This window comes from Alosa alosa, chromosome 21 (genome assembly GCF_017589495.1).
Source record: "Alosa alosa isolate M-15738 ecotype Scorff River chromosome 21, AALO_Geno_1.1, whole genome shotgun sequence".
NCBI classification, from domain to species: Eukaryota; Metazoa; Chordata; class Actinopteri; order Clupeiformes; family Clupeidae; genus Alosa; species Alosa alosa.
In genome coordinates, this window is record NC_063209.1 from 12,855,455 (window position 1) to 12,869,323 (window position 13,869).

General features: G+C 41.0%; 1 protein-coding gene across 1 annotated transcript; it reads right to left on the bottom strand.

The window, feature by feature from the left end:
- Window positions 1–1,975: 1,975 nt before the first annotated feature.
- g3bp1 (GTPase activating protein (SH3 domain) binding protein 1) lies at window positions 1,976–12,242 on the bottom strand. Its single transcript, XM_048232267.1, has 12 exons — window positions 12,057–12,242; window positions 10,821–10,937; window positions 10,574–10,655; window positions 9,748–9,921; window positions 9,484–9,574; window positions 9,186–9,279; window positions 8,607–8,808; window positions 8,386–8,487; window positions 5,405–5,522; window positions 4,386–4,514; window positions 3,949–4,058; window positions 1,976–2,800 (listed from the first exon to the last, which is right to left on the bottom strand). The coding sequence occupies exons 2-12, from the start codon at window positions 10,913–10,915 to the stop codon at window positions 2,567–2,569; spliced, it is 1,431 nt and encodes a 476-aa protein (XP_048088224.1). The 5' UTR covers window positions 10,916–10,937; window positions 12,057–12,242; the 3' UTR covers window positions 1,976–2,566.
- Between the last annotated feature and the right edge of the window lie 1,627 nt (window positions 12,243–13,869).

A 13,869-nucleotide genomic window follows, 5' to 3' on the forward strand; every position in this document is an offset into this window, starting at 1 on the left:
CATGTCAACCCATCCCATTACCACTTATTTCATGTATAGTGCCACCTAGTTAAAAATTAAAAAGTAAAAAATTAGGTGTTTTCATCACAATATCTCTGGCTGACATGGTCAAAACTGCACGAAATTGAAAGTGTAGGATCATTATGACACCTTCCTAATGCATGCCAAGTTTTGTGAACTTTCGCTCATGGGGGCCTTACAATAAAATGATTTATGTGTACATTTAGTGACCGTACACCAACAAGGATTCCTGGGACACTGAAAGACCGGGGTACACGAAACTTGGTGGGCATGTAACCCCACATGGATAGCATGGAACCATCTTTTTTTCGTTTTGATCTGTAGCCCCGCCGCTGGACTGGACCCCCCAAAAGGAGGGTAGGGCAGACACAGTTTTCTGTGAATATCTTGAGAACCGTAGGGCCTAGGATGACCAATTTTTTCTGTATGTTTGCCTCCAGGGGTCATGTTAACCCATTCCATGTGCACACATGTGCATAAACAGATACACACGCACACATATACATTCACAGTAATCATACGTATGACACATACTCACACAGTAGACATATGTACGCATGCATGCACATGGACAAACACACAAGCACGCACACACACACACATGCACACAATTCAAGAATTTCTCAGAATTATGAACAGGCAAGATGGGGGTGGGGTTGTATAAAATGAATTTTATATGTGAAATCTATGAACTAACCATGTTTTGGTACTTGTTGTCTAGCAGATACCAGTGAGAATTGAGTGTGGATAATGCAATTTAGTGAGACAGTTAGAATCATATAGGCCTTTCAGCGTTATTTTTGTGGGAAAAATGTGCTGGACTGGGCGGCAGTCATATTTTGTAACGCTCTGCGGTACATCTAGTTTAATTTAAATTATCATAATACTTTAAACTCACTGACCAACTTAATATAGCAGACTATTATTATCAAGGCCATATAGGCCTTGACTAAAACATTGTTTGATATTGCTTTGGTATTGTGGACTGCACAGGGTACGTGTAACAAGAGCATTGTTAAGTTACCAACGTCATGGATTGTAGACTACTCCAGAGATGTTGTGAAGCCTGTGACTGACATCCACCTAGGCGCTTACATCATGAAGCTCCATCACCTTTAGTAGACCCATGCAGTATTCATGTTTATAGACCAGTCTTAAAAGATGGCATAACCTTTTTGTGCCGTCTTCTCCCTTCATGAGAGACAAACCACCCCATCTCTGTCTTGAAGTTTCAAGTGATGATTTATGGATTACTGAGTAAAGAATCTGAGAAATATCTTTTTAACCTTTGTTGAAGTTTATCTGCAGCAGTAAGGAAACTGTGTGTATGGGTAGTAGCCTAACCTATGTGTTTGCCTTGCTAAAAGCTTCAAGTGCAAGTAGGTTCAACAACCTACAGTGACATGTTCCAGGTGTAAGATGTTTGCGGGAAATGTCTAGTTAGCGGAGCAGTATAGAACGCAGCAGCGTTGGTCTTCACAAATGACTGGCGTTTTCTAGCTAGCGCTATGGTTTTAAAATGGCTAGATAACTTCCAACTATTCACTTTCGATTTACTTACCGGTAGCCTTCTGAGCTTTACATTTTAAAGCAAAAATATTTCTTTGCAGAAATGTTTGTCATTTCATTCCTCTGAATTGTGTAGCCTACTTATATATTAAGACTTTCAAAACATTCTATATCCAGTTTTTTTTTTTAAAGTAATTTTGGAAGTATCCACTCTCTACATTTTAAACATGGCTAAAATTATTACATAAAATAGCCTTCTGAACAACATGACCATGTCAAAGGGGAACAATCCTGTCAAGCAGGCATGTCTTCATGGAGAACTAAAACAACCTAACACGGGCTGTGTGACAACCTCAGTTATGTAGTTGCTGCCAACACATCCAGTTCACAGAAACCCCTCAACTCTTCACACTACAGGAAAGAACCGAGATCCACAAGACAAGAGTAAAATATTATACCAAGTTTATTTGTTCTCTCGACAGTGGAGTTGTTTGAAGTGCAACAGTTAAAAGGCAAACAGGGTTTTCTCTGTATTCCCCATGCTAAAGAGAGTCATCTGTACACAACCATGATCCAACTTGGCAATAATTCCAAATAAAACCATACCTGCATTTAACCTGAAAGCGGGTGCTAGCAGTACACAGTAAAAACACGTTCCTTTAAGAAACAAGGAGAGAACGCTAAAAAACAGACTCTTGATTTTATGTTTTTTTCTTTCCTTTTTCCCCAATTCAAGTAATTGTTTTACTCCATCTTTGATTTTTTTTTTCTTCCTCTACAACAAATTCAAGAATGAAAAGTAAGAGACAGTATTTGAGAGTCCAGATGAAACTGGGATTGACCATACTCCACCTACCAGACAGGCGAGCATAAGCAGACAGAAAGGAGACCATCGGGGGTCAGGGTTGATGTATGAGGTTCAGGGGAGGGTGTGTTTGGATGAGGGGATCCATGTCAAATAGTATGACCTGCGTCAGTAGTGGCTGTGACGTGGGGAAGGGAGTTGGGGCTGAGGGGAAGCCGTTTGGGGTCCGTTTCACTGACGTGGCGCAGAGAATCGTCCCTCGTTGGGTCCACTTCCTCGTCCGCCGCCGAAGCTGGGCTTCTGGGAAAGTCCTCCGCGGCCTCCCATTGGTCCCCTGGGCCCTCCGAGCTTGTCACGGGGGCCACCAGGACCACGTGGGCGGATATCTCGCCGTTCTCCCTCGCGGGCGGACCTTGTCTTCTTCTCCTCCACGTTCAGACGAATGTCACCTCTGAACTTAATGGGCTGGAGAGGGGAAATGTAGGGCATGAATTCATGACACCACAACCATCAATACCTCAAACTCACATCACAACTAAAACATTCTCTGCAGTCATTACTTCCGCTAGACTAAAGGCCCGTACACACCGAGTCCGATTTTTCGGACGAAATATTCGCACGAAATTACGCAGCCTATTAAACACATGCATTCGTATTAGTCTGTCCACACCGAGGACGAAATTCGTTGCGATTAAAAACATTTGCGTAGGCATAGGCTAACGGTCTCATTTCATGCAAAATTTCGCATGCGAAAAAGAGCTGTTGACCAATCAAATAATGATTTTGCAGGGTTCCATTGATGTCACAATAGAACGACGAGCAGAAAAAAAGCTGATAGATTGGGTGATCCTACTGCTCACGATGACTAGTCTCCTAAATAGGCCTATATGCCGAAGTTACAAAGAGTTTACGTTAACAGTAGAATCTCTCAGGTGTTCAAGAGTACAATTTCGCACACAAATTTTTCGCATTTTCGCACTGTTATTTCGTATCGTATCTGGTGTGTACGGGCCTTAACTCCACGTATTACATGACTTCCAGTGATGCTACTACAGCCACCAAGTCCTCGCCTCCCACATTTAGAACCAAAGAGAAGACACAAAAGGAACATGGCAGATCACGTTAGGTTCTGACGAGTTCAAAAGGACCAGTCGCCTTCTTGCGCACCACAGTTAGTGGTGAGTGGATTTTCCCCCCCTTTAAAATCACCTACTTCTGCCCTTCTGATCACTGTTCCCTTTACAAACAGTCAGTCTTCAGATAACATCTTTGTGTTTCATCGCAAAAAAAGATAACACAAATCTATGTACTTGTTTGATTTGCAAATGTTAGACTTTTTTTTTCTTTAATCTGAATTGACAATTTCAATCATATATTGTCTTACATCAGCCCAGTTGGGTCAAGCCTTATTCAGCCTCCCACTACCACCATTAAAACAACTCTCGCAAAAACACACAATCCAAATTCACTGTTATTGTAGTTTGTCAAACCTGACACTCTGGCAATCATTCAACATATGGCATACCTGCAAGTTTACAAACATTTTCCTTTTAAAATTTTTAAAAATCACCTATCAATCAATCAATTCATCCATCCATGTGCCCTGCCCTTACCCGGCTGTTCAGGATTTTCTGTACGGGCTCAGAGTCGTCAAACACCACAAAGCCAAAGTTGGGAAGCTTTCCGCCGCTGTTGATTCTCAGCTCCAACACGGTGCCATACTCTGCAGGACACAAATGGGCAATCAGTCAATGAAACTCATCCTGCTTGCAGGTCACTCTACCACACACACACGACAATTTGCATGTACATTTATTAATTTAGCAGATGCTTTTATCTAGAAGAGACCTTAGATAACAAATACTACAATAATAAATACTACTACCACGATGAGGATGAGAGTGCAGAAGCAGATTAGCTATACAGCCATAATAACAGTAGTCATAATAAACACACTAACAGTAATGGCAATAGTAAAAACAGCAGTTAGAGTTACAGTTATAGCATTGGTAGTACTAAAGAATTAAAACAAGTTTTCCAGGACACTCACGCTCAAAGAACTCCTTGAGCTCGGCCTTGTCCACGTCATGGGGCACATTCCCCACGAAGAGCTGCTGGCTGTCTGGATACCGGACCGTCCGCCGCGTCTCCACGCCCTCACCCTGCTCGCCGTCCCGCACTGTAACAATCGGCAGAGAAAAAGGGGGGGGGGGTTTCAACGCTGCTGCTTAAACTCATGTACAGTCACCACGCTGATGACAAGCCTTTTGTCACCACTCCACAGGCATGTGAGGAAGAGCACACACTTGCCATACGGGGGCCACCTTGGAGATGTCATTCCACTGGACCAGAAATGATTAATGTGGAATCGGATTTTAATAAGGCAGAGGGGGGTGGGGAGGAGGGACACAATTTAGTCACCTCCAAGGGTGCAAAATGTTCTGACTGAGGGGATATTTGCCAAAGACAGAGAAATGCAAGCCGGAGTAGCTGCAGACCACATCAAATTGGGAATACGGCGGATGCCATTACAAAAGTGTGAAATTGCACTGTAATGAAAAAATACTACGCTGACAGTTTTCAGAGTATGAGCAAGTCTTGTTCAGGGAAATGGTAGATTAAAAAGCTTGACACAGGACCAACACATTTTTGCACCTGCAGAACATGTCAGCTGACAAATACCACTTCTATTCATTGCAACATCCAATGCTATGCTAGTAGAAGCACTAGAGAAAAATTATCTTGATCTTGCTTCACGTTACCAAAACAATGAAGAGCCCACCACCTGAGCACCATGATCTAAACAAAATTTAGATCATGCAGTGTACAAACACAGACAGAGGTGAAAAAAAAAATATGACTTCAGAAAGTGAAAAGTCCTTCCATCATTTATTCCAGTCATTCACTAAACCAGCTGATCAGCCAATAAGATCAGCCAATGAGTAGGTCAGCCAATTAGCATTGAGTGCACAGGTTGAACCAACACATTGTATACAATACATAACTTGCTTTCTGAAGTCCTAGTTTTCCACCTCTGCATGCAGATGTGCGTTTCATAAGGAAGTGTACCTGGCGTTCTGGGGCCTCTGTTGGTGATTGGGGGTCCAGGTCGGGGATCTCTGGGTCTCTGATCCCTCTGGGGTCTCTGTGCCGCAACGGGGGCCTCTTGTTTCACCTCAACTCTGGGCTAAAGGGAGACACTCAAGTCAACTGGCTGTACATGCACACACACACACACACACACTAGAAAACAGGAGCAAAATATGACATTCACTCGACTACAAGATTTATATACCCCACTCCTTCCCCATCAATAGCATCAGATATTAGGCTAAACCTTTCCACACAACTGAATATACACAAGTAACGTTACACACACACAAACTTCGAGAAACTGAACCACTCTCTAGACCTGGCGTGTGCAACCATCTTGGTTAGTATTCCAGTCATCTTAAGCCAAAATAGGAGTCAACGTTGAACAAATTGCAACAGAGGAAAACTTCAACTGATTTTGTATCCTGTGTCCTGAGTAAGGGAAAAAAGCCCCGAAGAATCCCAATAGGGGAAAGTTTAGAAAAAGACCTAAATATACCCTATTCATGCGCCTATACAGTATTTTTCTCACGCAAATAGGGGAAAAAAATTAACCATCACCATGAAAATTACTGAGTTTATTACTTACATCAAGACAAACAAAAAATGTATTATAAGTTTTTTTAAATTGTTTGTTAACATGGGCAAACAGGGCATAATGTCATTATGTATAGCTAATGTATAGTGACCCAAAACTAATTGCAACATTTGACAAACAAATTGTCCAAGGCATAGAGGAAGATAATACCAGTTAAGACCTGTATTCTCTCATCTAGAGGGTATATGCTTATAGAAAATATATAGTTTATGGTGTTTAATTTGTTTTCCCTGGACAGTATAGGCCAAAATGTATCCACTTCACACCAGATTCGCCTTTACAGAATAGAGGGCAATGTATTGTGCATGGCATGGAGGAAGATAGGAAATGTCTTAAATTGTGTTATATCTCCTCTAGAGGGTATATGGTTTCAGAAAATATATAGTTTAGGGTGTTTAATTTGTTTCCCTTAATAGTGCAGGCCAAAATGTATCAGCTGTTCACTTGATTCACCTATACAGAATAGAGGAGTATGTGTTATGCATGGTATGGAGGAAGATGAGACATAAGTAGATTAATGCTATATTTCATGTACAGTGCATATGCTTTTAGAATATATATAGTTTTGACTGTTCTATGACTTTGGTAAAACCATGACCCATGCATAGACATGCATTGTTAATTATTAATCTTAAACTTTATTTATTAGTATAGCATGTACCTTTTTGCCAGATGTCACAACAATAGTCACTTTTTTTGGAGGCTAACTGCAGTTATCCCATCTGCACCCTTCTGTCGAATTTGGACATTATCATGTCCATCTTCAACTTTGCCTTCACAATTTTCCTGCATTCACTAACAAACATACATACTGTGCTGTCTGATTATTGTTTTAGACAAAAATTGTGCAAAGTAAAGGGGCATCATACAGGCCCCTCTGACTGGACAGACAGTATATCAGTCAACCCCTGGGCAAGAGGTCAATTACTATAAGTCTTGGAAAATGATACTTTACTGTGATATGCTGCACGTTTCAGTGACCTCTAAATCAGATTAAACACCAAAACCACTTTCCTAGGCTGAATAATGTTTAACTATGCGTTTGTACAGATTGAACATTGTGGAACACCTACATGTAAAAACACACTGGCTCTATTAAAGAGTCAACAACCATTTCCATTGATTCAAAGGGCCAAAATGTAAAAAGAGACACCAATTTTGCAACAAACCAGTCTGAAATAAGCCAAAGAAATTCACTCTTTGAAAATAAAAGAATGTTCCTCAACAATGCAAGATTCTAAAATTCCATGTTAAGTTAGATGGGGTCAGATATTCTTTAGAATGTATATTCTACAACATTCTAATTACAGTTTTGTCAGTATTTGCTAAAGAATAATGCATAAAACAACCCTCATTTTAACATATTTCCACCAACTGGATTTTCATGGTCTTTTAATATGGTGTCTAGATCACCAATTGAAATGTGAAAATAAATTCTGTTGCAATTAGTTTTGGGTCTGTGGCCGGTTGCACAAAGCACCTTAAGTTTTTCCCCTTAAGTATGACCTTTAAGACTTAATTTCTCCTTAGGTAAGGGATTTACTTAAGGGTGTTGCACAGAATACCTTAAAATGTTTCCTTAGTTAAGGAGAAACGATAAGGGATTTACTGCACTGAAAGGGATTTTCCGGCACGAAAATTCTATAGTTTCCACGGAGATCGTTCAACAGCTGTAGCCTACTACAGCTAACTGCCTTTGTCGCGATGTTAGTTAACCCACCGAACACAGTAAAGCTTAATGATCTTATTCATTTTACCTAATATTCGCGGAAATTATCCAGGTAGCAAGTAAAGCATGTTATATTATATACATGAACTGAACAATACTAGTTGGCAAGTTAGAGATGGTCCTGACCGTCATCAGTGCACCAACGTTTTGCCTATTGAACCGAACCGAAGCTCATAGGCAAGACATCCACATGAATTGTTAACGTTAGCCTACATAAACCACACAATACGGCATGTTTCTGATAGGCCTAGGAAGAGGAAGCATATTAACAGAGAGGTTTTATTTTGAATTGTCAAAAGTAGTTAATAAATTTCATTTATCAGCATCAATCAATTCAGGTCGTTTCTGCAACAGTTTAAGGGATTTCTTACAAGATAAGGACAAACCCTTAAATACTAAGGGAAAAAGTTAAGGAAACCGTAAGGAGAAAACTTGAGGGTGTTTGTGCAACCGTTTTTATTTTAAGGGACCCTTAAATCAGATTTTAAGGGAAAAACTTAACTTTTTTTTTTTCCCCTTACTCAGGACATATTGAGGATACAAAATCAGTTAAAGTTTTCTTCTGTTGCAATTTGTTCAACCTTTTTTCATAAAATGACTGGACTATAGGTGCAGGGGGGGCTGCCATACCTGTGTGGGCTGGACTTTGACGACATGAGGGGGAACTCCAGTGCCTAGGACGATACCACCTGGAGGCAGGTTCTTACTGGTGACGGATGCCCAGGAGAAGGGCTACGAGAGAGCAAGAGAGTAAGAAAAACAGAACCATCCATGGGAATATCATGTATATCTCATTTATTTTTTTTTTTTTTGGTGTAACTGGCTAATAATGTATTTGTGATGAGCCATACCCGGTTCTCCTCCGGCATGGCTGGGGCGGGATCTGCAGGCGTGGGGGATGCAGGGGCCTTCTCCGCAGGCTCCGAGATCGGGGCCTCTGCTTCAGCAGCCTGCTCTGATTTTAGTTCAACCACCGGCGCCTCAGGCTCCATCACTGGGGCGGTTTCTGGGGGCAAGTCAGCCTCCTCCTGCCCTGGGACCTCAGGCTCCGCACTGTCAGATTGCCAAGAGACACAGAGATCGACAAAACGTCAAAATCAAATTATGTCTCTTTCTTTTTTTTTATTTTTTTTTTTTAAAGGGACCCATTGATCCCCTATTTACACAACATCTCTAGTGCGCAACACAGCTTTAAGTTGTGCTCCTGAGCTGAGCTACTAAGTTAGTAAGCTACTAAGTACTACATCATTGAAGCACCTAAGAATATGAGTGTGATTAACAAAGCATGATTCAAATCGTTTCAAGTGAAATGAAGTGGGCGCATTTAATTATCGGCACTTTCTCCTTTGCAGCAGTACCACATTGCCCCAGCTCCAACAAGCTGGGCGCATTTAAGACAGAATGAAGAAAACAGAATAAGACCACGTTACCATGGTGTCTGTTCATAGAAGGTGGCGGAGTCCTCTTGTGCAACTGTGGGTGACGTCGTCCTCTCCTCAAGCTCCTCAGCTTCCTCCTCTGACTCTGCTTAGAATGAGTAGACAGGAAGGAAGTGGAAACAAGGGGGGGCATTACAGTCAGCACATGGATTGGAGGCAAGAGTGATAACTTATTGCATTTGCTCTGCCTGGGCTAATCAATGTCATCAAGGCATTGTTAATGCAGAGAAGTTGCGCTACAGAAGACAACGTTTTCTAGAAACATTATATTTAACAGCTAATAACTTACCCTCAAGGGCCTCAGAGTCTGAGTCACCAAAGATCTCATCCTGGTAGCGGAATATGTCGTTGTGGACGTAGAACTTGTTTGCAACTGTGCCCTGGATAAGGTGGTAGAAAAGAGAGAACCAGAGTTACTATGTGCGCCCAAATAGCATCTTTTTTTTCCATCAGTGACCTTTCCCGCCTGCTAGCTGGCTCTGAAGGAGGTAGGCTATCAGTTTACCACTCTCATAACTTCAGGGCAGTTGAGTGTCAGAGCCAAAGATCTTACCTCGGGAGCGAGGACGAAGGTCTGCATGAATCTCCTCATGGGCTGCATGTTGTTGGAGAGCTCACCCATCACCTGGACCACTACGCCCTCGTTGAGCGTAGCATGTGCGTCCACATGCCGGATCTTCGTGTGGCAGTCTTGGAACCTTAGTGCCATGACCTTCTTGTGAATTTCCTGTTGGAGAGCAGATATTGTTTTTTGTTTTACAAGATGCAATTCATAGACCAACAGAAATAATATACTTGTGCATTCTATACAGGTTATATCACTTTGCTTGAAGGTTTTCATAAAAAAAAAACTGCTGTAAAGAAATGTTTTTACTTTCCACTGTTTATGTCATGTTTGAGCCACACTCATCATACCCAAAGAATCATTAGAAAGGCAACACTACTAATTGCAATCGCATGCAATTGTCAAATTATTCATCAGTGTTTCTCATTGAAAAGTAGTATAACACAAATTACTTCCTCAGATTCTCAACACAGTGTATTACATAATGAATACATGTTTAAATATTGTGCATAATTGTTAAGAACTGTAAAGCTTAAATGACCATTAATAGTAGTGACCAGACAAAGATTTGAGTACATATCAAAATAAATATCCAGCACAGAGGTATGATTTTGTCAATGCACATAAAAATCTATTTAATCAGATAAATGACTCAAGGCCGTTTTAGATGACTAATACTGCACGGCTCGTTTACATTCAAAGCAGTTTCTCACATAAAAGTAGAGCAAAGATTCATTGTAGTCATGTTATGCAAATAATATGAAAATTTGCAAATATTCAAATATTGATTTTTTGAAGTCACTTGACATCTCACCGATTGACCATAAACTGCCTCTGCTGGTTTGCCACTGCTGTCGAAGCCTCCGTGAACAAAAGATGAATTCTTGCCATAGAATCTATAATGTGAACATGGCAATAGCATGATTATAATGTGATTAAGTAAACTGACACAATAATCCCAAACATTGTGAATGAAATGCTGTATTACACAACACCTTAAACATGTGTGCATGGGGATGGTACAATTTCAAGTCTGTATTCAAATGTCATCTTTAGCTTACCTGTGCAGGTAATCGGGAGCCTGGTTGAGAAGGGTGTAGTACTGTCGGACAAATTCTCGCCCGACAAGCTGGGCACTGGGTTTCTCCATCACCATATCTTTGGTCAATTGGTTTTAACTGCAAGTGAAAAACACAGTCTAAGATTGGTCCTTTCAGAGAAATATCTCACAAGACAGACATAAAACAGCACCTGTTCGAAACACCCAGGGCCATCTGCTGCCTTAACAATATGAATAAATCCCCGGCTAAGCCAATCATGACTATGCGAGATGCTTCCAAGGCCAGGTCAACCATGCTAAACAGAACATTGCCTTGACTACGTTACCTTAGTCTTGAGATATTAGCAGTTAATCAGAAAACAATCGTAGGCCTACACTAGCAGCCTTCCTTTGTTTGACAGTCTCGCATACCTTGACGACCACGGCACACCCCAAATAAGCTTTCGTTTCAACACAGATATACAGCAAAAGCTACCATTAGCCATGGCCTTTAACTTACTTCATTAACGTTGCCAATTAACTCGTAGCCAACACAACTGCATCAAGACACAAGGCGCATAAAACTAAACAAATGGTCGCGCAGTTACAAATGTGTCCTCATTTTCGCAACTATGCCTCGGAAATTGCCATTGCTAACATCAGCGCACTTTTATTGTGCTAAGGCAAAATTATAGCCAACTAGCTAAACACCCCGACATGAAACACGTGTTTAATCATTGATAACGCCAAAACTAGCATATAACACCGCATAATTTCTCATGGTGTGATAAGAATGACCAATGCGTTTTCTGACGATAAATATACAATTTCAAAAAGTTATCTTGGTGGCAACACTAGATGATAACCTTAGACTACCCGATTTAGCAAGCTAATATTAGCCAACTAAGCACCATGGCTAACTACCGAAAACGCTACTTTATCAGCAGTATCCAGCCGACCACAAAAACGGTAAGGTTCTTAATACTACATTAGACGTTTCATCGAAAGGAGATGACCGTTATATCGTCACCCCTTTACATATGATCCAGCAATATGTTAACATGTTGAGTGATAAATCTCGACAAATCGCCGGATTTTCCTGATTAACTACTCCACATGGACAGTAACTATAATAGCTTAGCAGTCTTCTAAGGTTTGTGCTAACAGGCTAACTAATCAAGGCATTATTATGCCGTGCAAAATGCTCATCACCTTAAACGTACGAAAATCATGATGAAGTGTTTAGTGTAATACTCACCAGGGGGATGCAATAAATCTTTAAATTTGGTGAAACGGTGAAATTAGAAGTGATTTCACTATCAAAACCACTTCTCCTCTCCCGCACTGTAAGTTAGCTTGCTAACGTCACGGGTGAAAAGACTTACAACGTGCAGTAGAATACCGGTTTCAGTCTGTGTGTGAACCCGAAACTAGAGACGCGTGTACAACTTCAGCCAACCAATGAAAATACCATTCTCTGACAAATAGGTGAAATCAAACCAATCCAGATGGATTCTTCGCCATAGCCTTCTGTAACAACCAATCGTTATGGGCTGAGCTATTATCATGTGACCAATGAAACAGGACGAGATTAGCAAGTTTGTCAGCGACGTGCATATTTTTGCCGCTTCATACGAGTAGGCTATCCTACTGTAGCGGTTCATATCTTTTAAAAAATAATTGTGATCTTATATGATCTCACAGAATAAAACGCTCATAAAGCTGTTTGTCTTGGTAGAATACAATATATTATCGGTAAAAGTCCAATAGGCCTACATTTATCACAGACTACAGATTCTAGGCCTATCGAAACGGATACTAGAAGACGCCCTGGAAGAGGCCTGACTCTTTCATGTTTGCTACATTGTAGCACATGGTTGGTGATAATAGTACACTGTACCCATTGTAGTAATAGCAGTGATAGGTGTAGGCTACCTAAAAAACGGTCAACAAATCATTACCTGTAGGTTATGTTTTTTGGTTAATCATTTTGAATGCCACTTAGGAACTTACATAGTTCACACTGTCTGTGACACATGCTAATAAGACACCTCTGTAGCCTTAGCTAGTAATTAGGCAAATCAATATTTTATCTGGTTAGAATCTGCAAAGCGTCTCCCGGCACTCTGAAAAAGATGTCCATGGGCTAGGACCTACACCACTTCAGCCGCTTGAGGGCGGCGACACTCTTCCTGTCCCGTGGAGATATGCTAGAACACTGCCTCAAGGGACCGCCTATGTTGACCAATCAGGCTTAGACGTATCATCTTCGAACCATTAAACGAACAAAATATATTAAATCCATTTAAAAACATTTTTTTGCTTTGCTGAAACAGCTAGAATTACCCAAGGCAGTCTATAATGTATTCCTGATGGATGGGCTAAATATCCTATCATCAAGGGACAACCCAGGAAACTAAACTTTGCTGTAAATATACAATTTGCCTTTTTTCCTTTAGTTGCGAAGCTAGTGGAACAACATGGAACGTGTTAATTTACAGCACTAGAATAATATTGCCAACCAGGTTTGGAAAAAAGTTAAACTTCAAGAGATCCCTTTAGTGATGGTTAAGACTGCTTCAGTGGGATGTGTTCATGACTTCATGAATCATTGTTGAAGTTATTGGTTTCAGGGGGTAGTACTGCTTGCCTTTTCTAAATTATCCTCTTCAGACTTATTTTCTTCTATGTCCCCCTCCTCAAAAACACTGAGGTAACTTATATTGTGCTTCACATCATGTCTACTATTGACATGTGAAAGCAAAACAAAAATGGATGAAGAGAATGGTTAGAGTCTGAACTGTACATTCTGTACACACAGAGACAGAGGAGAGAAAAAAAAGGAGGGAGAGAGAGGGAGGGAGGGAAAGAAAGTTCTCTCCTCCCTGTTGTGCGCGGGGTGGAACCATTGCTTGTCTTTGTGGCTGGATCTTTGCCATTGTTTGAGATTCCTGACGTGAGCGTCTGGCTAGAAGGGTAAGACTGGTAACCGGGTGAAAGCGGAGCTTTAGGATGTGACTGTTACCAGAGCTGTAGCCGGCTGTGCGAACTCTACAGGGACTCTTGTGGAT

Excerpts from the sequence above, each read along its gene's own strand:
- g3bp1 (XM_048232267.1), bottom strand. The coding sequence starts at position 10,915 with ATGGTGATGGAGAAACCCAGTGCCCAGCTTGTCGGGCGAGAATTTGTC. Across the intron at positions 9,280-9,483 it reads AGACTCTGAGGCCCTTGAGG|AGTCAGAGGAGGAAGCTGAG; the intron begins GTAAGTTATTAG and ends CATTCTAAGCAG. Across the intron at positions 8,809-9,185 it reads TTCTATGAACAGACACCATG|TGCGGAGCCTGAGGTCCCAG; the intron begins GTAACGTGGTCT and ends GCAATCTGACAG.